A 24,392-nucleotide genomic window follows, 5' to 3' on the forward strand; every position below is an offset into this window, starting at 1 on the left:
TTAAGAAGGATGAAGTGGAAAGACGACTAACGATGTTTATCGAAAGGAAAAAAAATCATTTATAGTAGAAAAATAATTTAATAAAGGGATAATTTCAAGAAAACGTGTATAGTAACAACATTTTTTAAGCAAAAAGTCCACAAAAAATATACATGTGTAATGTGTTTATACATAAGTTTTGCTGACATGCCCTGTTTTAATTTAGTTCAGTCCATGTAGATTTTGATTTGCGAGCCACCATCAATGCTATCAGACTTCCTGGGATATTTCAATTTTCACCAAAAAAAAAAGTCAGATAGTTTTTCTAATCATTTCAGGTTAATACAAATACAAATTTGGGTTGGCAACACTCCACAAGGAGACCAGGTTACACTGGGGGCGTGGGGAGGGACACAACAAACCACGACTTTTTTAAAAGGGGTAACCATCTACTGAAAGAAATCAGTGCTAAACACTGAACCAGCAATACACACCACACTTTTACACTGTGACATGGCCAGGAAGTGAGAGGGTTAGTGGGGGTGGGGTGGAGTGGGGTAATAAATGCAGCAAAGTGGGAAGTAAACCCAACAGATTTTTAAATTGTGAAATTAGATCCCACTCCCTCTTAACAGAGGACAGTACACTGTTCAGAAGGGTGTAACATAGAAGATAATAAAACTAAGCATGGGGGGAGGAGGGGGAAAGAAATGAGAGGGAAGAGTTGACCCTGCAGTTTCCCAAATGAGTGCTTTGCTACCAAAACTGCAGAGACAACAGCTCCTCCACAAAAAGCCCTCACTGATTGTTCTAGTTCATCTCGCCCACCCAGCAACTGGATGAATTCTAAAAAGGGAGGTGGGGGAGGGGAATAAAAGGGGAAGCCTAGGGATACCTTTTCATCAAATGCAGTTCTATACTGAAAAAACCCAGCTCCATAAAGCAAATGAAAAACATAATTACTAAAGAAAGAAGACACACTTTCCAAAAGAATTTCTCATTTTTATAAATCAAATTTTTTTACATAGACAGAAACACACCATATTTTGTGCGAAAAATATCTTAAATAAACTTTGCTTGTTCTTGATTTCTTACATTCGGATATACATATGTAACAAGGTTTATGGCACTGTAACCAGAATCAAAGGAAACGAATAAAAAGGAAAAAGATAATTGCTTTTGTTTATTCCTTCTAAACCAAGCCAGCTGCTGTCACACATTAAAAATTATTTTTTTTTATTATTGGGCAGTCAGCTGTAATCAGTTTGCACACTCAAAATAAACCCCAAATTATTATTATTGCACAAGAAGCCAGTGAAGGCATATGGCATAGAATGGTCAAAGTCCCTTGCTGTTAAAACCTCTTTACACCTAAAAATAGAAAAATAGAACCAGAACATGAAACACACCAAACAAATGTTTTTTTTCCTTTAGTTTCTATCAGGAGTGTGAAAAGTGCCTTGCAGACGTTCTAAGCTGCTCTGATTTCTTTTGCACCGGTGAGCATTTTGCTTTATTTTTAGCAAAGTCTTTGCAGAATCAAGGCCTATACGCTTCCAAAAGAGTCTTTTCTGCTTTGTTTTGGCTGTTTTCATGTTGTTTTAAACATTGTTTTCTTCGGTCTATGAACCTGCACAGACTACTTAGCCATAAACTCTACAAGTCGCTAAAAAAATAATAAAATAAACAAAGAAGCACAGGGGTTTTTTTCCCTTCTGTTGTGTTGCTTTTAAAAATTACTCATTTTGTTTGGAAGCCTTCCTGCTTTGTCAGTTTCTAGGAAGGGAATCTCAGTGGCATTCCATCAAACGTAGTGAAGTTCTTGGATTTGTTTTAAAAACTATTTCCTTACCAAAAAACGGGGGATGGAGGGTTGTCACCAAGTTTGCGAGGGGGAAAAAGAAAAAAAAGAAAAAAAGAAAAAGAAAAAGCGCAACCCTTCCCCTCTCCCCCCATATCAAGTGAAGAATATGATAAACCCTTCATTATATGCCACCTCTTAGCTTCACTATCACACTATAGTCTCCACCCCTATCAGCTTTGGTGTGAGAATTCGTGGTGTAACGCCATTATTTAAATCTTCTTCAAACTCCAGTAACTGCCCCATAAAGTTAAGATTAGGCGAAATGATTGGTCGTTTGCCTTTGACAAATTTATAGGCATCCGTCATGGTCATCCGTGTGTGCTTCATTAAGTAAGCGATGACGATGGTGGCAGAGCGCGACACACCGGCCTGGCAGTGAATAAGAAGGCCTTTTCCACACTGGTGAGCTTCCTCTGGAAACAGAAACAAGAGACAGAGGTAACACTTGTTGGTGGAAAGAAGGGTGGGGGTGGATTTTGTTTTTAAAGTAAAATCAGATAATCTCAATGCAATTTATAATTAAATTGGAAGGAAAGTGTCAGTGAAAACCCCCTCACTTAGGTTACACACACAGCAAGATAATTTAAAAAAAAATTATGAAAAATTAATTGGACTGTTAAAAAAAAATTTATATATCCTTTACTGGAGCCAAAATGCAGCAGAAAGAGTTTCAGATTTAGTTAAGTCTATTTCTTAACTCAATTGCTCTTACATGAGCACAATATTGCAATGGTTGTGTTGCAGGCACTGAAGAGGAATACTTATTTAGGAAGTAGCATGATCTTTAGCCAAGGCACAGAACTAGCAAGCAGGAGAGTTGAGTTCTACTCCCTTTCAAGCATAAATGTTCTAACACAACTTTGGGCATGTGACTTATCCCCATTTTAATGAGGAGGAAATGCAGCCCAGAGGTTAATACCACCTCCCACAAGGGTGTTACAATGAGTTGTGACTGTGAGCTTTATAAGATATTTGGAAACATTCTATTCTTGGAAAGATTTCTACTGATCCATACTTTGGATGAACTTCAGCCTGACATTCTTTCACAACGTCTTTGCAAAAGCAGCAAGCATAATATCCATATTGCAAGAGAGTAAGCCGGAAAGGAAGTTAAATAATTTGCCCAGGGCACTCAGCAAGTCTGGCAGAGTTGGGAAAAGAACCCAGAAAGTCTGACTCCCAGTTCTTCCCCGTGTATGAAAAGAGGAAAGTGTGGTATGCTCCAACTTCCCCTCTGCTCCCAGCCCAGTTTTAATCACCTTTAGCAGTGTGAAGAAAGGTGGTTATGACAAATCCTATACCCAATCTGAGCACAATCAATCATTAACTTGTGTCCTTTGATGTAAGCACAGCAACAGTGTGGGCAGAGTTGGGGGAAAGGGTATCTCCAGGAATTGTACCTCAGCAGTATTTTTTGGGGGGGAGGGGAGGGTGGAAATAACACCCCCACCTCCAAAAAAAACCCAAAAAACACAACACCACCACATTTTTGGAATGACAAATCCCTAAAGCAAAAGCAAGGGAACCTTAAAGGATGCTTCTAAACTCTAGGCAAGTTGTATTTTGCACAAACATTCACAAGCCACAGTCCATGCTCTTCACATGAGTTAGAGCAAAAGGAAACAGCTAACAAGTGTGGATAAAGGAACACATTACATCAAAAAAAGGACTACTCTGACAGTATAAATTAGGCTAAATTCCTCAGGATATTTTTTGCCAGTTAGCATTTGGAGAAGTAAAAACTGGAGTTTTATAACTACATGAACTTTTGGTGCCTCTTTCCAGCAAGATTCTGCCTTCAGTCTTCAAAACCCCAGATTGCATTTGAAAAGATCTGGAAACATCTTAAACTGTGTGTTTTAAAATAAATCAAATTTAAAATTACCTCCAGGGCTAGGAGGCGGGAAAAATAAAATTAAAAAACAAACAAAAAAACAAAACAAAAAAACTTTGACTGGTTACTTAACAGCAAATGTAGCCAACTGATAAGATATAGTTGTTTATTAAATACACAGGCAGGCCCTCAAACTGCAGTTATTAAAAAGGAAAGTAAAATGGATTTAGGAAACACATGCTTTCTAGCATGGTGACAGGTTTCAGAGTGGTATCTGTGTTAGTCTGTATCGGTAAAAAGAACAAAGAGTCTTGTGGCACCTTAGAGACCAACAAATTTATTTGGGCATAAGCTTTTGTGGGCTAAAACCCACTTCATCAGATGCATGGAGTGGAAAATATAGTAGGATTTATATATTTATACAAACACACACACAGAACATGAAAAGATGGGGGTTCCCATACAGACTCTAATGAGACTAATTGCCACTTGTAGGTCTGTAATTGAGTGGCCAGGGAGATTGAACTGTTCTCCGACTGGTTTTTGAATGTTATAATTCTTGATGTCTGATTTGTGTCCATTTATTCTTTTGTGTACAGACTGTTCGGTTTGGCCAATGTATATGTCAGAGGAGCACTGCTGGCACATGATGGCATATATCACATTGGTAGACGTGTAGCTGAATGAGCCCGATGGTGTGGCTGATGTGATTAGGTCCTACAATGGTGTCCCTTGAATAGATGTGGACAGAGTTGGCAACGGGATTTGTTGTAGGATTTGGTTCCTGGGTTAGTGTTTTTGTTGTGTGGTGTGTAGTTGCTGGCGAGTATTTGCTTCAGGTTGGGAGGCTGTCTGTAAGCAACACTTCAACCTCCCTGGACACTCAACAGACCTAAAAGTGGCAATTCTTCAACAACAAAAATCTTCAAAAACAGACTCCAATGAGAAACTGCAGAACTGAAATTAATTTGCAAACTGGACACCATCAAGTTAGGCCTGAACAAAGACTGGAAGTGGATGGGTTATTACACAAACTAAAAACTATTTCCCCATGCTACTTTTTCCCCTACTGTTACTCACACCCTCTTGTCAACGGTTTAAAATGGGCCATCCTGATTACCACTACAAGAGTTTTTTTTCCCCCTCCTGCTGATAATAGCCCACTTTAATGGATTTGTCTTATTAGAGTTGGTATGGCAATCCCCATCTTTTCATGTTCTCCGTAATATATATATCTTGCTACTGTATTTTCCACTCCACGCATCTGATAAAGTGGGTTTTAGCCCACAAAAGCTTATGCCCAAATAAATGTGTTAGTCTCCAAGGTGCCACAAGTACTCCTCGTTCTTTTTACACTTTCTAGCGTGGCCTGCGAGAGGACTTCTTGTAGTTTTCTCTGCACTTGGATCGGGTAATAGACCATGCATTGTTTATGAATGGTTTCAATGGGATCTAATCCTGCAGTTATGAATGCTGAATATAGAACCTTTTCTTCTCAAGAATGATTGTGAAATTTAGTAATGTCTTAACATAAGCCAGGCTTGACTGCATCTTCCTGTTCTCATGAATTAGAAATTTAGGGTCTGCCTGATTTCATGACCCAGCTTCTTTTTTTTTTACTCAACAATATCAAACAAGACTTCCTTCCTTCCTTGTGTTCACCTTCTCCAGAGAGGCCATTTTAGCTTTTCCACTCCTGCTGTAATACAGGTTTAGTTAAGATAATTTAGTACAAACTAGAGCATATAAGAGCGTAATTGCTTACATATGACCAATTACAGATTACTGTTCTGCAGGCAAGTACACAAGGAGACAGCTACACTTCAATATCCTCAATCTCTATAGTACTGCTACCCCTGGTAGAGCTGAGTGTAAGAGAGCAACTGTAGGAAGCATTTGGCAAATGAACCAGCGAAATGTGGTAGAACAGCATCCTGAGCACTTCTAGTGAGAGATCTCATGAAACTTTTAATAAGAGCCAAGATGTTAACCTTAGCGTCTCCCAGCTGAATTCCAGCAGAGTTATAATTACCTTCTGTCTACTTATTTATATTAATAGTCACAATGATGCAACCAATACTTTAACCTCTGAGGATAGGACAAGAAGCAATGGGCTCAAATTGCAGCAAGGGTGGTTTAGATTGGATATTAGGAAAAACTTCCTAGCTGTCAGGGTGGTTAAGCACTGGTATAAGTTGCCTAGAGAGGCTGTGGAATCTCCATCATTGGAAATTTTTAAGAGCAGGTTAGACAACACCTGTCAGGGATGGTCTAGATAATACTTAGTCCGGCCTTGAGTGCAGGCAACTGGACTAGACGACCTTTCAAGGTCCCTTCCAGTTCTATGAGACTCTGGTGAATTGACACAATCAAATTAAAAAAAAAAAATTACAGCTGGACTAGGCAGAGTCTAAGACACTCTCCAAGCTGAGACTACCCTTAGTACTGCCACGAAGGAAAGCAACATTAGGTAGTTTCAGTAGAATGAGCTATTTGAAGGGCTTGTGTACATGGCCCTGCAGCAGACACTTCAGAGTATGAGTTGCAGCATGCACTACAGTGTTGCGTTGTAATGGTCCCGTATAGGCCCTGCTAGTGAGAACTAAAAGGTACCTAGTTTGTGTTAACACAGTCTTGTTTCAAACAGTACATTGACTCAAACTAGGCACCTTTTAGTTTGCACAAGCAGGGCCTACGCAGGCTGTTAAACGCAACACACATGCCCATAGTCCACACTGCAGGACCGTGTAGACAAACCCTTAGTTTCCTGCATTAGATCCCACTCCTGCAATCGGATCCAATAGTCCAACCCTGGCACAGTCCTAATGGAGCCAACAGGGACCTGGATGTCAGAGGTGCTGAGCACCCAACTACAATTCAAGTCAATAGAAGCTATGAATATTCAGCCCTTCTGAAACTCGCAAGCACAGGAGGATGGAGCTAGCAGATCCAACTGTGGGACTGGGAACATCAACTAGAACACAATGCTGCTGCATGCTTCTAAAAGATAGGTCTTCATTCACTGCATATTGAGCCCAGGTGACGGACATGTGGATTAGCCTAGCCTGGGTGCAAGCATCCACACTGAAAAGCCCTACCGCAGTCACTGTATGCTCACTGGTGCTACACTCCCTCCCGTGTCACACCTCAGCTTCTGGAGGCATATCCCATGGTTCTTTGTGCTGCAGTGAGCAGAGTCATTCTAGGATTCTTTACTAGTGAATTGCAGGTGAACATGTCTGTCCTGGGCACATGTGAAGGAATTGTGAGAAAGGACTGGAAGAGTATCAGTCTGGAAGGGATTGAGCCTGTATCCTGACTGCAAAAATGGGTGGGCCTTTGGGTACATTCACTTGCCTTAGGGTGCATGCTTCTCAGCTCTATTAGATGGACATGACCTAGCTCTACTCGAGCTAGCACAGTAGTAGTGTAGCCCGAGGTAACCTGGGCTATCTGCCGGGAGTAAAAACCTGCCCTGACGTACTCAAGCAGATAGCTACACTGTTACTTTTAGCATGCTGACTCAAGCAGAGCAAGCAAGTCTCTGTCTACCTGAGCTAAGCAGCACACTCACAGCAGCGTGTGCAGACGTACTGTTTCTGAAAGGGGCACCTGAGCTCTATAACCCCTACCCACAGCCTACAAGAATGTTGTGAAGCCGAATGAACATTGGTAAAGCACTCTGAGCAAGTCTACCAAGATATGAAGGTTGAGGACAGTGACTTTAAGGGAAAATGGGAAAGGAAAAAGACATTTTATCACAGACGCAAGAGACCATGAGCAAGATTTTTAAAGGGACAGACCAGAGAAGTGGTAAATATTTGCCTTTAGCACAAAAAATATGGGCTGTTCATCTTAAATGAGTGCACCTAGCAAGCATGCTTTGAATAAGACTGCATAAGAGTATTAATTTTTCAAGGTTTAGGCAGCAATAATAGAAGAAGAACCTTAATTACTTTGAACATATGACTTCAAGATTGTACATATGGTTAGGTTAAAGTAATTAACTGCTAAGAAGTATCATTCATTCCTACTGCGTATGGGCCTCAAACTAACAAACTTACCATGGTAGGGCTCCAAAACAAAGTGTAGTATTTTCAGTAATTAAGTGGAGGGGGCAGGGCACTAAGTAGAGAGAAAATGGAACTGCTCTGTCTACCCTCCAGGTCAGCACTGAGTCAGGTTGGCATGACAGTGTATTTGGAAAGCTTATGCCAGCACTGCAATGTTGCCACCTCTTAAGACTGTATCATCACAACTCTTGATATGCTTAATGCCTCTGCTCCTGGAGTTACATGATTTGAAAAGACTCTCAGATTTTTAAAAGGAGGTAAGTTTTTAGCCCTCTTGGTTATTGAGAAAAGCTGGAAAATGTGATCATGCTAAAGACCCAGAAACCAGAAGGCAAATACTTTATTTTTAAGAAGTCTCATGAGTTTTGGAGGCACAGCTCATTAATTTTGAACACTTGGGGTTTGGCAATTTTGCCACTGTGTATGGAGAAATAGGACTTGAAGTCTGACTTTAATAAGGGGTGCCACAATTCTGAAGTCAATGGGTTCTGCATTTCTCACAACAGATCCAGTCTTAAGCTTTCTGAGCTGTCAGTGTAGCACAAAGTTCATTCAAGCTTTTTCAAACAGGTATCAAGGATTATAAATAACAAGAGTAATTGCCAGGCAAAGATAGTTACCAATGAATTCAAAAGCCTCTTCAAAGTACTGCCTGAGATTCTGCTTGTTGCTGTCAGTGGCAGGGAGCCGCTTGTAGTTGAACAAGCCTTTCTCGTAATGGTAGAGGGGGAGGTGGGTGGTCACGTTGATTACGTATCCGATGTTCATCCTCTGCATCTTCTCCAAGTCCTGAGCATCATGCTCATTTCCAAGGAAGAGGAATGGCAAGATGGGGGTCAGATCAGCATTCTCTATGTCTGGAGTGGTGGGAATGGACTGAGGTAATGTGGCCGGCACTGCAGATGCACCTCCTCCGCCTTCTGGGCACTCCTGAAGTTGGAGGGAGTTATCACAGAGGTTTTCATGGTTCTGTTTAAAACTGCTGAGTCCACCTGAGAGAGAGCAAAAGAGAGAGAGAGTGTGAGGGCAGAGATTTCTGAGGAAAATACAGCTCACGTGAAGAAATGTACATATGTGAGTAGTTCTCTTAACTCTACACTATGCCTGAGGGTTTGCCTCCTCAAAGCAAATTTTCAGAACACAGTGGTAAAAGTGCCTGATCTCCCCATCAATATTAGCACTTACATTTTTGCTACCACAAGGGTAGCTGTACCATTGGTAACAGCTGCTGCAATACATCCCAAATACGATTTTATTTTATTTTTTTAGTATAGGCAAGATATACCAGGGAATAAGTTAATAGTCAAACATGTATCCATGCAACACATCAGTATACAGTTGCACACCATACGGCTGGAACTTCTGATTTTGTGGGGTGAGAAAAAGTAGTTATCTGAACAAAGCTGTACAACTTTTTAATCACTTTGCTTTAAATTGCAGGGTGGGAGGGTTAAACATTTGAACTGTAATATACAAAAAAGGTCTTAACTTCATCTGTTCAAGACCTTCACTGATCTGTTCAGCAGAGATAGCCCAGCACCACATTCATTTTCAAAATGCCAACAAATAGAGGGGGACAAAATCCATTAATATTTCATACCAGGTAAGAGAGTAGTGACATTTTGTTTAAGAGTAACAAAGATACCCACTTCGTCAGACGTATTCACCCACGAAATCTTCTGCTCCAATACATCTGTTAGTCTTTAAGGTGCCACAGAACTCTGTTGCTTTTTACAGATCGAGACTAACATGGCTACCCCTCTAATTTTTTAAGAGAGTGTATTCCTTATAAAACTATCGCAGTCGAGGAGCTCACTTAACATGTGGCAAACAGCAGCCCCACTTTTTCTGCCTAGACTAGCTGCAAATATGCAACATCTATTATTTTTAGGACATTAATAAGGGTGAGGAAGGGGATTGGGGGGAAAACCAGTTTCGATTGCACTTGTGTATCCTATTATAATGTGGGATTTTAAAGCACCATTTTGTTTTCAAGTGGGTGGCACCACAAAACATTAGACGAAAAGCAGAATAGTTTTAAAATTCTTTCTACACCTCATTCCACAATGACATCAACTCCAGGCTCCCCACCTGCCTGGTTTCCATAGCAATTACACAAAGGCATACAATGACATCAGCTGGCATAACATCAGCTCTTTGAGTGCAAATAATACTAGAAGAACTACTTTGTTTAAGACCTTTGTTACAACGGTGTTCTTGGGAATCAATGATGTAATGGTAACAGGTGGCTTGGGACCGCCTTTGCCTAACTGGAGGTGGGGGAGTGGGGTGGGGAGAGACAAAGAAAAGATATGTTTACAGAAGGGATATCTTTGTAAGATTATGTATTTAATGGTTTACTGAGGCCATATGGAGTACCATGCAGCCAATATTTTGAAACCATCAAAATGTTTGGATTCAAATGCACTTAATTAAATCTAAGCAAAAAAAGAAAAAAAATTGAGAGAAAGATAAAAAAGGTTACCAGAAAGAGCTGCACTGACCAAAAGAAATGCTTAAGTCATCATATTGCTAATTTTATTATGCTTAAAAACAGAAAGTATTTGTCTGCTTAATACACCTAAAACACTTTGGTAATTCACTGCTAGGGGAAGATTTTTAAAAAAATGGAAACCTAAACATGCTGTCACATTGACAGGCTTTGTTCTTCATTTGCTGATAAGTTACTTATTTCGTTTAGGACCCCCAACAGTGTTAGCAAACTGTAAGACACGTCTCCTACCCTTAAACCCTGCCCCAAATCACACATTATCTTCAGTGGTATTAAACACTTCTCTCTAACAGTTCCAGGACAAAAATATGTGCAAAGCAAAATAAGATCTCTGCTCAGGAGATTGAGAGGGGAGGTGGATGAAGGAAAGGGTGGGAAGGAGGGGAGAGAGAGATGCAAACCTCGTTTAAATTGTGAAAGAAAGAAAGAAAAAAGAAAGCGCTGTAAGGAGCTGTGGCTCAAAAAACACATTTTTTGCTGTTCTCATAAAGGAACATGGATTTTTAAAAGTAAAAAGGTAAAGATGGACCAGATACCAGAAATATTCTCTAAATGACGTCTAATTTCAGAAGAGATTGGGAGTGAGGGTTAAGCAAGAAGGTTAAGTGTTTGAATCCAAATACCTGGATCCAAACTCACTAAGGTTTTGTTTAAGACCTTTGTTACAACTGATAAAATCCAAAATCCTCAGTCCACACAAGAGACCAGCTTTTTTTGGCTCAAGATGGTAGTGTCTTATGAGTAGGACCCTATCAAATTCATTCCATTTTGGTCAATTTCAGCCATAGGATTTTTTTAAGTAGTCAGTTTCATGTTTTCAGATGTTTACCTCTGAAATTTCACAATACTGAAATTGTGGGGCTCCTGACCCAAAGAGAGGGTTGTGGAGGTGTCACAGGATTGTCACCCTCACTTCTGTACTGCAGAGCTTCCTGCAGCCAAGGGAGGTTCCCAGAGATGGGTCTGAGCTCCCCGCACAAGAGCAGCTGTGCAGGGGAAGAGGAAGTCCCATCCTTCCCCAGCCAGCTGGAACTAGCAACTTGAGAGAAGTGCACGATAGAAGCCCACTACTGGTGCACCCTCAGCCTTGCCCCTGTCCCTGCCCCTTCCCTCCCTCACAAATAAGCTAGATTTTACAGAGAAGATCCAATTTCACAGTCCATGATGTGTTTTTCATGGCCATGAATTTGATAGGGCCATACTCCTGTGATAGCTCTCAAGATGTCACCTCCATCAAACTGTAACTCCACCCTGACACAGTCTTTAACGTAGCCTAAAACCAATTGTGAATTCTGTCTCCTCAGGTCCTCTGCATAGTACGGACGAGTGATTACATTCTAAATATTGTTTTACATTGCAGTAGCAACCAAAATGCACTAGGCACTGTCCAAACACTGCCCCTGCCCCAAAGGACATGCATTCTCAACAATGCTGCCAGACGCTCCACACCTTTGCATGTGACATTCCCTATCCCCAACCACCACTTAATTGCAATGGAAGTGGGGTGGGAATAAGAAACCGTAGGCTGAGCCTAGCCTCTTCATCTCTTAGAAGCAGGGGTGTTTGTGGGGGTGGAGGAGGTTAGGGTAATGGCAGAGCAGGCAGGTGAGACCTGGGTGAGGTCTGAGAAAAAGAGGACTGGAGAGTCGAGAGCAGCCTCCCCTATTCTGCCTTTTTCCATCCTGCCACCCCACCCATCCTGTCGCCCAGTCTCTGTTCCCTCCTTCTTGGCTCCTTGCCTCCCTTGGTGGAGGGAGACACCAGGCCACCCAACTGCAGCAGCCACCCCCTCCTCCTCAGCACTCCTTGCCAGTTTGAAACTAGCAGGTGGAAGTAGAGAGTGAGAGACAACCTGAGTGAAATTCCTCTGCAACAGCAGCACCTGATGGCTAGGAGCAGAACCTGCAGGGCAACCCTCAAATAAACATTCCAACAAGACTGCCAGGCAGTGGGATAGGGCTGCTGGATAGACCAATAGCATCCAAGAACCGTGAAGATTGTTCTCTCTTCCAGGAAAGAGAAACATAACAAAAATAAAATGATAGTAGCCACCCGCTGATTAGGCGCACATTTCCTTCTTGGCTGGCTTGGTTTTGGTTGCATTTAAAAAAAAAAAAAAAATTATCCAAGCACAATAGCTATCCAAAGCAATTTTCAGAGTGCACGTTCCCCAAGCATACACAGCATGGAATGCAGTGTGCAAAATAACAGAAGTTTTTAAAATATGCACACTTGGAGACAGGAACAAAGAGGCAGTAGACAATAATGCAAATACTTAGGAACCATGCAATGAGGTGAATTGGGGGTGGAAAGAGGAGGAGGAAATATTATGAGATTAGTTAGGCTCTCTTTACTAGAGACATTAGCTTTGCAGTTCTCACATCAGACAAAGTAAAAGCACCCTAACAAGCATTTCAGGGAGAAGCCGTTAAAGAGAAGGCTCCCCTTCAGAAAAGTAAAGGTAACTCAATAGATTTTTCTAGAAAAGTAAAGGTAACTCAATAGATTTTTCTATAAAATGAATTTACAATCTCTTAGTATGTTTTTTTACAACACTTAACACAATGGGGCCTTTATCCCAGTGGGTTGTTCGGCACTACATGTAATTTAAACATGTACAATTTATTCCACTCATTTGGTGGAATAATAAAATATATATCAAAAATGAATTTCCTGATGTCCAAAGTCAAGATGAGGTCCCCATCTGTGTGTGTGTGTGTGTGTGTAAGTATAACCACTAGAGCTTTCAGTGGATTAGTATTCTTTCAGAGAATGGCTCTTATCCCAGAATTTAAAGTCTATGCTCTGCGTGAAAAAACATCACAACACCAAGAAAAGAAAAGGTCAATACTGACCTACAGCAGGTCTGTCTAGAGTGGATGTTCCAAACTTTGTGGTGACAAGGACTTCATCATGTCACTCCTATCAGAGAAAGACCCTCAGGAAAACCAGATGGTGGGAGGGTGGGACATTCCAAAGGCTCAGTTTTTTTAGCTGTAGGAGGATCTATGGGTGACACTAATGTGTTCTGTTACACTGTACTTCCAAAGCCTTCCAGGTCATAGTGCAAGAATTAGAAGTGCCCTGAAGAGGGACGTGAAGGTTGACAAGAATCACAAAAAGAAATGCATCGTTATACAAAAAGTAAGCAGGACATTAAAAGAAGTTAAAAAACAGCCAATAGCAGCATTATACAACATACACAAGTCCAGATGAGCAATCCTCAAGTCTAAGAAGGAAAAGGGGGGTGGGGGGAGTTTGTTGGCATGGGAGTCCATTTCTGAGGCATCATTGAAGAGATAACTATGAAACTCTAGAGACGGTAGCCTTACTCACACTGAGTAGTACCTTGTTCCATGAGACGTCCAATGAAATATTCTGGTAGAAAACACATATACAGCTATAATAGCAACTATGGCCCATTTTGATAAGAATGTAGACCTCCTAGGCTGAGTATTATGGAGCTGCAAACACCATGTTGCAGATTGTATCCACTTACCTGCCTGTGATGAAAAGTATAACCTCACCCTGTTACAATCAGATGCAGCCGCTTCATCACAAGCGTTTATGCAGAGATTGTACAAGCTGCTTTGTACACTTTTCACCCTAAAGTAGTCAATGAGCAGATCTTCAAGGGTCTGAGCACATCCAAATCTAAACTGAACTCATTAGGTTCTGTGGGTGCACAGGACATCATGAAAGAAATACCTGGTTTTTCCAGAAGACTGGAATCAAGAAAGCAATACTCTTAACGACAGGCAAGCTGGCCTGTCATCTATAAAGCAAGATAATTCAGAAGCCAGAGTATTCTTGTAGTCACTGATGCAAGCAGCCAGAGATTTGTGCCATTATGACTACATCTGAAATACTCCCCTCACTGTATGACAAGTTCCACTGTCCTGCTTTGTCAGACTGTCACTATTTACTAGCCAGAGCTCAGACCATGTCCTGAGAGGTCAATACTTGTGGTATGACTTGTTCTGTTCAGCTTCATACCCTCCAGCTACCAATGACAATTTGTTCCGTTCTGAATATGGAAGATCTGTTCATAAGTGTCTAGCTTACTTTATTCTAATCATAACAAAGCTCTCGTTGCGATGTTGTAATCTCTGGAGAACAGCTGCATACCAGTTTCAACTTATCGAAACCATTGAGGATCACATGGTTGGCAGAAAAAACAGGTACATATAGATCAATGGAGACTTGAGCCACAGCAAGAAAAAAAGTAGACTAGCTTGAGTTATAACTATGTTACAGACATTCATTGGGTCTATTCTGTAATCACCCTGGGGTGATTATTATATTGTATGCAGCAGATGCACAAAATGGTCTCATATCAGAGATATGCTAATCAGCTTTTAGCAGGAGCTATGAAACCTTCATTGGCAAAATCATCTGCAAGATCAAGAATTAAGAGTAACTTTATTCTATGAAAAATCACTAAACAGTCTATCTTAAAGCATATGCAGCTACCACCATGCAGCACCTGTACTCTCTACAGAAAAACTAAAGGATATTTGTTGCTGACCTACTGTTGATGCATATCTTTAAGTTCTAATTTTAACAGGCACTGTATGTTCCTGTTGTGTCAAAAATATGTTCCTGTTTTGCAACGCATTACACAGACCGTAGATGTGATGTCCATATTTAGACAGAACATGTGACCCTCTAGTGACAAACAGACCGTTTACATATCTTTCAAAGCTACCCTAGATTATAACGAGGCAACAAAACTTCATTAGATAAAAGCGAAGGCTACAGGAAAATATTGGCTAAGACCGTATTCTGTCTATATCTTCTTTTCCCAGATTTGCTCCAGCCTAAGAATTCCACTCTAAATGAAAGATTACAGGAGAGCAGAATAAAGTAATTCACTAAAGACTTTTTTTTTTTAAATCATTAAAGGCAGCCCACTTAAGCGCACACACCAAATCTGGACTATAACTCCAAATTCTGTAATATCTAAAATTAAATAAGAGTGTTCAGCAGGTAACATTTTGGGCATGCCAGCAGCAATAATGTGGCTGTATTGCAACATGCACAAAAAGCGTTAAGAGGACACTTCAGATTTGTGCAAGTACAGTCTGCTCCTTTAAATCTGTGACCTCATTTATTTGCATTAGTGCAGAAAAGCCAGAAGCAACAGCTGATGACAGTTTCATGTATTTTTCCACTAAGATGACCATTAAAATGCTTCTGTGTTATTATTAATGAACAGATAATTTTATGTCAAGTTGATTCAAAGTGCAGGATGATTCAAGGAAAAGTCAATCTGACACTCCCCTCCACCCCCCCGAGATATGTATTGCAGTTTATTTTTAGTCTGTCCACACTATAACCAAAACTACACAAGCATTAACAACGTCCCAGACCTATTGGAAAAGTCTTTACCTTCTTCCATCCCAAGAACCACACTAGCAAAATCATGCTCCCAGGTCATCTCCAGCAGTTCTAGGACTGGTTTCAGAGTAGCAGCCGTGTTAGTCTGTATACAAATGTTTTTTCCCCTCCCTCCTGCTGATAACACTGGTCTACAATTTTTGAGAAGTCGTCTGCTTCAGAGATCAAAATACATAGCACATTTTATGTGCTGAATTCAAATATGACAATTAAAACAACTGATTGGCTACTGTTAAAATGTAAAAACTTAAATATCTTAATGTCTATGTATATTGTGTAGCTAGTAGAGTTTTAATCATAAATTGTAAACCTAGGTCTTTTCATGTGTTTATGGTTGCTTTACATGATAATATTTCACCTGTCCTGTCTATGTAACACTTTAAAAATCAGCAAAAAAAAAAGTGTTATATAAATAAAATTTATTATGAAACAAAAGGCAAAAAACTATTATGTACATAGTTTAGTCCTATTCAGTGTCTACTCGGCGCTTCTTGGCTTGTCTCTTGTATTCATTAAATGAAGCGTCTCTTGTCACTGTCCAGCAATAGTCTACAAACATTGATAGGCTCCATTTGCCCTGATAGCGTTTCTCCATTGTTGCAAAGTCCTGGTGAAATCGCTCGCCGGGCTCGTCGCTCACTGCTACACAGTTCGGTGGGAAAAAAATCTAGATGAGAGTGCAAAAAATGTATCTTTAGTGACATGTTGCAACCAAGGCTTTTGTATGCCTTGAGGAGGTTTTCCACCAATAACCTGTAGTTGTCTGCCTTGTTGTTTCTGAAAAAATTTATTGCCACTAACTGGAAGGCTTTCCATGTCGTCTTTTCCTTGCCACGCAGTGCATGGTCAAATGCATCATCTCGAAGAAGTTCACGAATCTGAGGACCAACAAAGACACTTTCCTTTATCTTAGCTTCACTTAACCTTGGAAATTTTCCACAGAGGTACTTCAAAGCTGCTTGTGTTTTGTCAATGGCCTTGACAAAGTTCTTCATCAGACACAGCTTGATGTGTAAGGGTGGTAACAAAATCTTTCTTGATTCAACAAGTGGTGGATGCTGAACACTTTTCCTCCCAGGCTCCAATGACTGTCGGAGTGGCCAATCTTTCTTGATGTAGTGGGAATCTCTTGCACGACTATCCCATTCGCAGAGAAAACAGCAGTACTTTGTGTATCCAGTCTGCAGATCAAGCAAGAGAGCAACAACCTTCAAATCGCCACAAAGCTGCCACTGATGTTGGTCATAGTTTATGCATCTCAAAAGTTGTTTCATGTTGTCATAGATTTCCTTCATATGGACTGCATGACCAACTGGAATTGATGGCAAAACATTGCCATTATGCAGCAAAACAGCTTTAAGACTTGTCTTTGATGAATCAATGAACAGTCTCCACTCATCTGGATCGTGAACGATGTTGAGGGCTGCCATCACACCATCGATGTTGTTGCAGGCTACAAGATCACCTTCCATGAAGAAGGATGGGACAAGATCCTTTTGACGGTCACGGAACACGGAAACCCTAACATCACCTGCCAGGAGATTCCACTGCTGTAGTCTGGAGCCCAACAGCTCTGCCTTACTCTTGGGTAGTTCCAAATCCCTGACAAGGTCATTCAGTTCACTGTGTTATGAGGTGTGGTTCAGAGGAGGAGGATGGGAGAAAATGTGGGTCCTGTGACATTGATGGTTCAGGACCAGAAGTTTCATCCTCATCTAACTCAAGTGAGAATGATTCTGATGCATCAAGAATCGGCAGTCCTTCTCTGTGGGGTACTGGGCGTATAGCTGATGGAATGTTTCGATAATGCACAGTCCACTTTTTCTTCTTTGATACACCTCTCCCAACTGGAGGCACCATGTAGAAGTAACAATTGTGGTATGATCTGTTGGCTCTCTCCAAATCATTGGCACTGCAAAAGGCATAGATTTCCTTTTCCTGTTCAACCACTGGCCAAGATTTGTCGCACAAGTGTTGCAGCATATGTGTGGGGCCCACCTCTTGTCCTGATCTCCAATTTTGCAGCCAAAATAAAGGTGATAGGCTTTCTTAACCATAGTGGTTATACTGTGCTTTTGTGATGCAAAAGTCACTTCACCACAAACATAGCAGAAGTTATCTGCATGTTCAAACAAGTATGAGGCATCTCCGCTCACTTTGGCTAAACAGAAATGTGTCCCTTTGCAAAATCAAACACTGACAAATGAGAGCACGACACTGTATGATTTCTAGAGCTGATATAGGGCAATTTGTTCCGCAGAGTGATGTAAGCTTCGTTATGATTGCATCATCCATGACTTCTAGGAATAACATGATGCAATTCATATCATGTATGATGCAATACCAGTTTCAGATTGCATCATTCATTGTTTTGCCTAAAAAGCAAGTACTGTCCAAAGCCAGTCATAGATTTATTCATAGATCCAGTCAAAGATGTATTTTAGTCATTTCTGGTTTAGATTGAGATCCCTTCCCTTTATAACTCACTTATCCTCTGCCATTCCCAAGTCAAGGGTTGTATATACTGACCCAATAGCATATCTTGAAAACTAGAGCCAATCAACAATTTTAAGCATCATTTTCGTTCTCAGTGACCCAGAATTAGTAAAGTTGGACTACATTTATTTCAGAAGCATTTTGGCTGTAGAGCAGTGTAATAGCTCATCTTAATTAATTAGCCTCTTGGAGTTCAGATGGCTACTTCCACCTTATGTTCCGTATGTATATACATCTCCTTATTATATGTTCCATTCTATGCATCTGAATAAGTAGGCTATAGCCCACGAAAGCTTATGTTCAAAATAAATTTGTTAGTCTCTAAGGTGCCACAAGTACTCCAGTTCTAGGACTGTTTTCATAATTATCTGTATGCCTGGGGAATCAAAGTCATTCTGTGGGGAAGGCTGAATTCTGGTTTTAATTATGGTCTGGGACACAAGTTTAGGACTGGATTCACAAAGGATTGGCCCCAGTGCCACTGAGATTTGCATATCAAGGATGCTATGTCTCTATGTAATAACAAATACTAAATAGGGAATTAAAAGTTAGACAAGTGCTCTATTGTGTCACAGAGCATCACTCAATGAAAAAAAAAATGCTCATCTTATGACCACTGCTATCCCTGACCTTTGTTCCTCTTCCTTCTCATCTTGATTTCCTTCTCTTAGGTATAGTCCACATGCAGGAAATGCTTTGATTTAACTAAATTGGCTCATCTCCATTGTGTGGGCATCCTTAACATTGGTTTAAGAACAGCTAAAATTGATTCAGCTTAATTGGGTAAGAAACCAAAATAAGTTCAATTGATTTTAGCCACTTAAACCGATTTAAGGATATCTACTCAAGGGAGTAGAATCAATTTCTTCCTGCATGTAGACCAGTCTTTTTCTCTCTCTCATCCATTCATCTTTCTGCATTTCCCTCCCCTGTAACAATTCTCAGTTCTCTTCCTCGCCTCTCCAACCCCCAAATCTGGACCTTTCCTCCCAATCCCTTCAGCAATTAAGTAGTTAAATATTGACATTTAAATAACTTCCAGTAAAATGAATGGAGGCTGGGTGAGTTTAGGCCTCTCCAAGCCTTTTTTCCAGACTGTTTGCAGACAGACAAAAACACTGCTGCAGATAACCGTCCGCACATGAATCAAGTGTATTCTTTACAGGCCCAGGGGCAGAAATTGGAAGGGAATTTTTTTTTTTTAATTGAAACCTTGGATTCTACAGAATCTGATGTGTCCATATCTTGCGTGATAGAGTCAGACAGGCCAGATCCATCCCACAAGGCTAGAGTTTGACACCACTGCCAGGGAAGTGGTTACAAACATGCTAGCAACACCTGAGCTGCAATGCAGCCCCTTTCCACTGGGCTGCTGGTACAAAAGCAGATGCAACACCAGCATCAGCAACCATTAGACAATGGCCTCAGCCTAGGGGATTCTACAGTGGCATACAGCTAGAGAGCAGTCCCTATTTCTGTTGCTGGTAAGGGGGATGGAGTGAGGGTTTATTTACACCCTAGTGATCCTTAAGTACTCCTGCTTCTGGCAGTGGCATTATTTACTCGCCCCCCAACTGCACTTGGCAATTCTTGATCTCAGTTGAGGATCTGGCCACCATGTTCAATATTGTTTACCACAGTTTCAGTCACAGTGGGATCATGCTCTACTGTCATGGACACGCACCCTTTTCAGTCAGAGGGTCAAACACTTGACAGTGGGGCCACAATCAATACTTTGGGGCTTATTCTCGGTCCTGTTCCACTCCCTTCACAGCCCTCCAGGTGGTGCAAAGAGAGTGGATACTGCCCTCAATTCCTCCGTCAGGCACATAGCTAGCAGTCAGCCTCTCTGCCTTGCTCCCCCACCACAGCCCCTTGTGCAAGGAGTATGTTGAGAACAGTGAAGGAAAGCACTGGGGCAGAGAATCAGACACAGGTAACTGGTTGTTCTCAGGTTCTCCTCCTGGGCTGTCCTAGGGAGTGATGCTGGGAAGGCAACCATCCTTTGTTAGTTGCTCCACTAGGTGCCAGAAAAGCCAAGCAAACACCTATCCTGCTGTGTCTGAGGCTCTCGCAGCCATGCAAGTAAACAGGTGATGGACCAAGTGGAGCTACTCTCTCCACCCTCCTGAGTAATACAGCAGGCAGCCACCCTGGGAGGTGCTGAGCAGCTGTAGCAAGGATGGGATAGCAGCTCCTGAAAGTGATTCTGGCTTACATCAATGCTGCTCCAGAGGCTTCAGGGGAAGCAGTAGGTAGCTCTGTCTCCCACAGTTATCCCATACTGACAAGGCTGAGTTAACACACTTTGGATTATGCCATCAATATAAGTTTTTTGTTTTACCACAAACTTCCTTGAGGGTCACAGTTCAGGTCATGGCTTGGACACCACTGCCCCAGGAAGTCAGTCTCCAAAAGCGGTACTGCTATTAATATAAGTATCCGGTGCTGTGGGGAGCAAGCGATAAAAGACAATGGAGCAATTCTCTTCAGCTAAAGAAAGAGGGAGCAGTTCTGGTCTCACTTACACAGGTCACTCCTTTGCTTTCCATGGAGTTACACCAGGTTTTGTTCAAGAAAGATAAACGAGGCCCAACAGACAGTGTGTACAGGTGGGGGGGAACCCACCACATTGCAAGTTGATAGGAACACAGATACAACAAGACTTCTGCTAATTTTAAGCATTACTGTTTACCCTGTTAAAGAGGGGGGAAGAAAATCCACTGCCATAGCAAGTGCTCTTAAAGAGTGAAATGGTTTACCTCAGTTTCATAATACATGTAGACTTTGCTGTATCACATTTTCCTCTGAAATCTATTCAGTCTTTGAAGCAGAATTAAAAAAAAATGCACGAGTGACTTACACCTTTCTATTTATGTTGGTTACTAACAGATTAGATGAGTCTTACTCTCTAGCGCTGCAAGCACTTCTCACCTGCCAGGGTCTTCCTGCAGCACCTTTCAACAGTTGACGGCGGGTTTTTTGCCCCCTCCACACATGCAGGACTAAGTGTCAGCCTTGCCATAAGAGATTAAGCTTAAAAAATAAATGTAAAACTAAACAGGCTACAAAAACTTCCACTTTGATACACCCAATCTAATAAAGTCTCTCCTTCTCATCAAGCTACCAAGGCGAAAGCTTCACAACACTCAAAAAATAAGAAATACCAAATCAAACGAAAAACAAGAAGTCTTACAAAACCAAAAAGCTCTGCACATTCCAGAGAACCTGTAAGGTGAAGTTTTTCCCCATATGTGAACTACCTAGAGAAGATGGATTATAAACAAACCCTGGCCCTAAAGGAGGTTAAATGTTTGCAAGCATATCCTTGACAAGGTTGCTTGAGGTCCTTTTTGGTTTCTAAAGCGAGACTGAGGGTAAAATTCTCATACCTGTATTAACATACAAAAGTGTTAGAAATAATCTAAGCTAACTCCTGCCAACTCCTCATGGCCAGACCTCCAGTTCACAGGACATTATCTCCTCTTCGATGCTGTCTATACTTAGGATGACCAGACAGCAAGTGTGAAAAAATCGGGATGGGGGAGGGGGTAAAATAGGAGCCCATATATTTTAAAAAAAACCCAAATATTGGGACTGTCCATATAAAATCAGGACATCTGGTCACCCTATCTCCACTAGATAGATTTTGTACTCTTTTGCCAGCAATGGCACAGCTAGCAGACAAAGCCCCATAGCCTTCCTTCTTCAACCACCCAACATTCAGCTGCTAAAACAAGTTTCACTTCCCATCTCTCGTCATGACATCACTCAGGTCTCGAGTCCTTTTCTCTGGCACCATGCCTTGACACAGAGATCAGGCTTTTCATTTTTACTTCTAAGACTCTGCACAGCTCTTCCCCTGCCTGTATTTTATCGCCCTCCACTTCAATTCCTTTTCTTCAAGCACTCTGTCTCGTCTCCTCATTCGTGGCTTTTCCTATACTGCTCCCTACACCTGAAACTACATCTCTCTGCCCACCAACCTTCCTTCAGATCCCTCTTCTTCCCACCATTAACTTTCACTCTTGTACCATCTATTTCTTTTGCTCTCCCTGGATACATAGTATCAGATCATGCAAGTCACTCCTTAGGGAATAAGGGTTCATACTACTTTGTTTTAACCTGCAGAGCTGGTGGGTAGATTTACCAGCCAGGAGAGCCCAAATGTTTGAGTCAGTTCTACATCTTTCCTCAGGACAGGCATACTGATGAAACCAAAGACGCAAAAGAGACTCAAAATACTTTGCAAACTGAGACCTTTCCCACTTTTGACAGTGGTAAAGGGTAAGGACATATCCTCCCCCATATAGTATCTTCCAGGATACCATGCCCCCACACTAGGGCTTCCCTCTTAGGTCTCCTATTTGCTGGTCCTGACTAAGAATCAGGAAGCCTTGTATCTAGTGTCCTGTGACTAGGAGCAATACATGCCCTGCAATATAGCAACTAGTTTTGAAGGCCCCCCTCACCCCCGGACCCCAGGGCTGTAATGGGCACAACGGGATGCATGCATGAGCTCCAAAATCCAGTGACATCTTACACTTTCATACCCCACCCCTTATCTAATTTTCACTAGAAAGCCTTCAGGAAAATCTGTCTTCTTTATGATGCTCTATAAAATATTCAGTGTCTGATTTATGACTTCATTTTTCCCCAACCCTAAGTTTTGGGCATAGACTACCTGCCAGCATGCGTTTACATTTGTCTTCTTGAGCATCTAACAATCTGAACTTGAAAAGGCTGATTAAGGTGCTCATCCTATTCCAAAACAGCATGGCCAAAGAGAATATTTGGCTATGTTGCAAGAGACATAAAAACCAACAACTTTGTATTGGCACCCTACCCTCACCCCCTGCCTCCAACAATACTAGTAGAGACTATTACACTTTTGGCGCATCTGCCAATTCCAAGAAGATTACACTGGCTTTAAAACTGGAAAATTCCAACACGTTGCTGGAGAGTGGAGTTTGCTTACATGAGAATGTCCTAAGAAAAAATTATTCCCAAGAACAGATACAACTTTAGATAAATGACATGGCACTTTCTTCTAAATTTGTTCATTTTATGTTGTTCTTAGGGGAAGAGAAGACAGTGTTCTTTATTTGTAAATGCAATAACAAAACAAACTTCCCCCCACCCCCTCAAGACACAGTATTGTGATGCTTGTAGAAAGAAATGTAAGTGAAGACTATCTTAGAACACCATCCTTGGATTCTGGGCATTTACAGCAAAAAACTCAAAATTAGGCCCATCTCAACTTCTTGGAGCAAAAGTACACTTTCCATGGGGATTTAAACTTACATTAAGTCCAATTAAATAGTAATTGGAAATGTCAGAGTAAATCCTAAAGGAAATACTCCCACTGGAAATTGCATTAACACAAAGGTAATCTAGAAACATTTTTCCCCCTCTTTAGCACACAGTTTAACACCCAAACATAAATAAAATAGAGACCAAAAACTTTATCTAAGCTAGTGACTCTGTATCAGCCTTAAAAGGAGACTGGATGAAAAAGGACTGAGGGAAAAAAGTTGTACGACAAAAAACTCCCCCCATTTGGAGTTTTATTGCTGATTTTCTCCTATATCTAGCCATTACCATATTTATACCTAAAGCAATAATGCCTATTTGCCCTTCAATGCAGCCTTCACATTGACACAATCAGCAGCTGGTGTGATCACGTGGTGGATTATGTGCACATTAAAACAATGCAAAAGGGTACTGGCTCAGCATATATGAAGAGGGAAGGGGTGAAGTTTAAAAAAAAGTAAGTCACCATTGTTATTCTGGAAGGGTTAGATTAAATATTTCTGCTTAAACAGTGGGTTTAGAGAAAGCCACTGTTTCCACAACTCATCTATCCACTTATTCACTTTTTGTCCTTAAGAAAACATTTCCCTTAAAAGCATACTTTGTCATAAGCTCTATAGGAGACACTGCAACTTGTTTCTTCAGAGGACAAGGGTAACCACCTCTCATCCAAAATGCTGTTGCAAAGGGAGCTACAATTCCATCAGCCCCACATACAGCTGGCATGCGATTGAGTCATTACACATTGATAACCCATACCAGCACTTCCCTAGTAACCCATTCATTACTGAAGAACTTAAAAACAGAAACAAATCAAAACACACACCCTAAGTGAAGTGAAAAAAAAAATTCTGGTAGTAAAGAAAATCTTCATAAATGCGATTTAGTGCAGCATTATCTTACAGAGTCAGCAGTCATCCC

The 24,392-nt window shown here is 41.2% G+C and overlaps 1 protein-coding gene across 2 annotated transcripts in view; it reads right to left on the minus strand.

Moving 5' to 3' along the window:
- Nucleotides 1-1,904: 1,904 nt before the first annotated feature.
- Nucleotides 1,905-24,392, minus strand: part of DUSP10 (dual specificity phosphatase 10) — a 39,843-nt gene continuing 17,355 nt past the window's right edge. For both annotated transcript variants that reach the window (XM_050948574.1, XM_050948573.1), the window contains exons 3-4: nt 8,371-8,742; nt 1,905-2,256 (exon numbers count right to left, since the gene is read on the minus strand). In XM_050948574.1, coding sequence (XP_050804531.1) covers nt 1,991-2,256; nt 8,371-8,742 — 638 coding nt within the window. In that variant the 3' untranslated portion in view covers nt 1,905-1,990. The remainder of the gene's footprint in view (nt 2,257-8,370; nt 8,743-24,392) is intronic.

The sequence above is a fragment of the Gopherus flavomarginatus genome, chromosome 4, assembly GCF_025201925.1.
Source record: "Gopherus flavomarginatus isolate rGopFla2 chromosome 4, rGopFla2.mat.asm, whole genome shotgun sequence".
Taxonomy (NCBI): domain Eukaryota; kingdom Metazoa; phylum Chordata; order Testudines; family Testudinidae; genus Gopherus; species Gopherus flavomarginatus.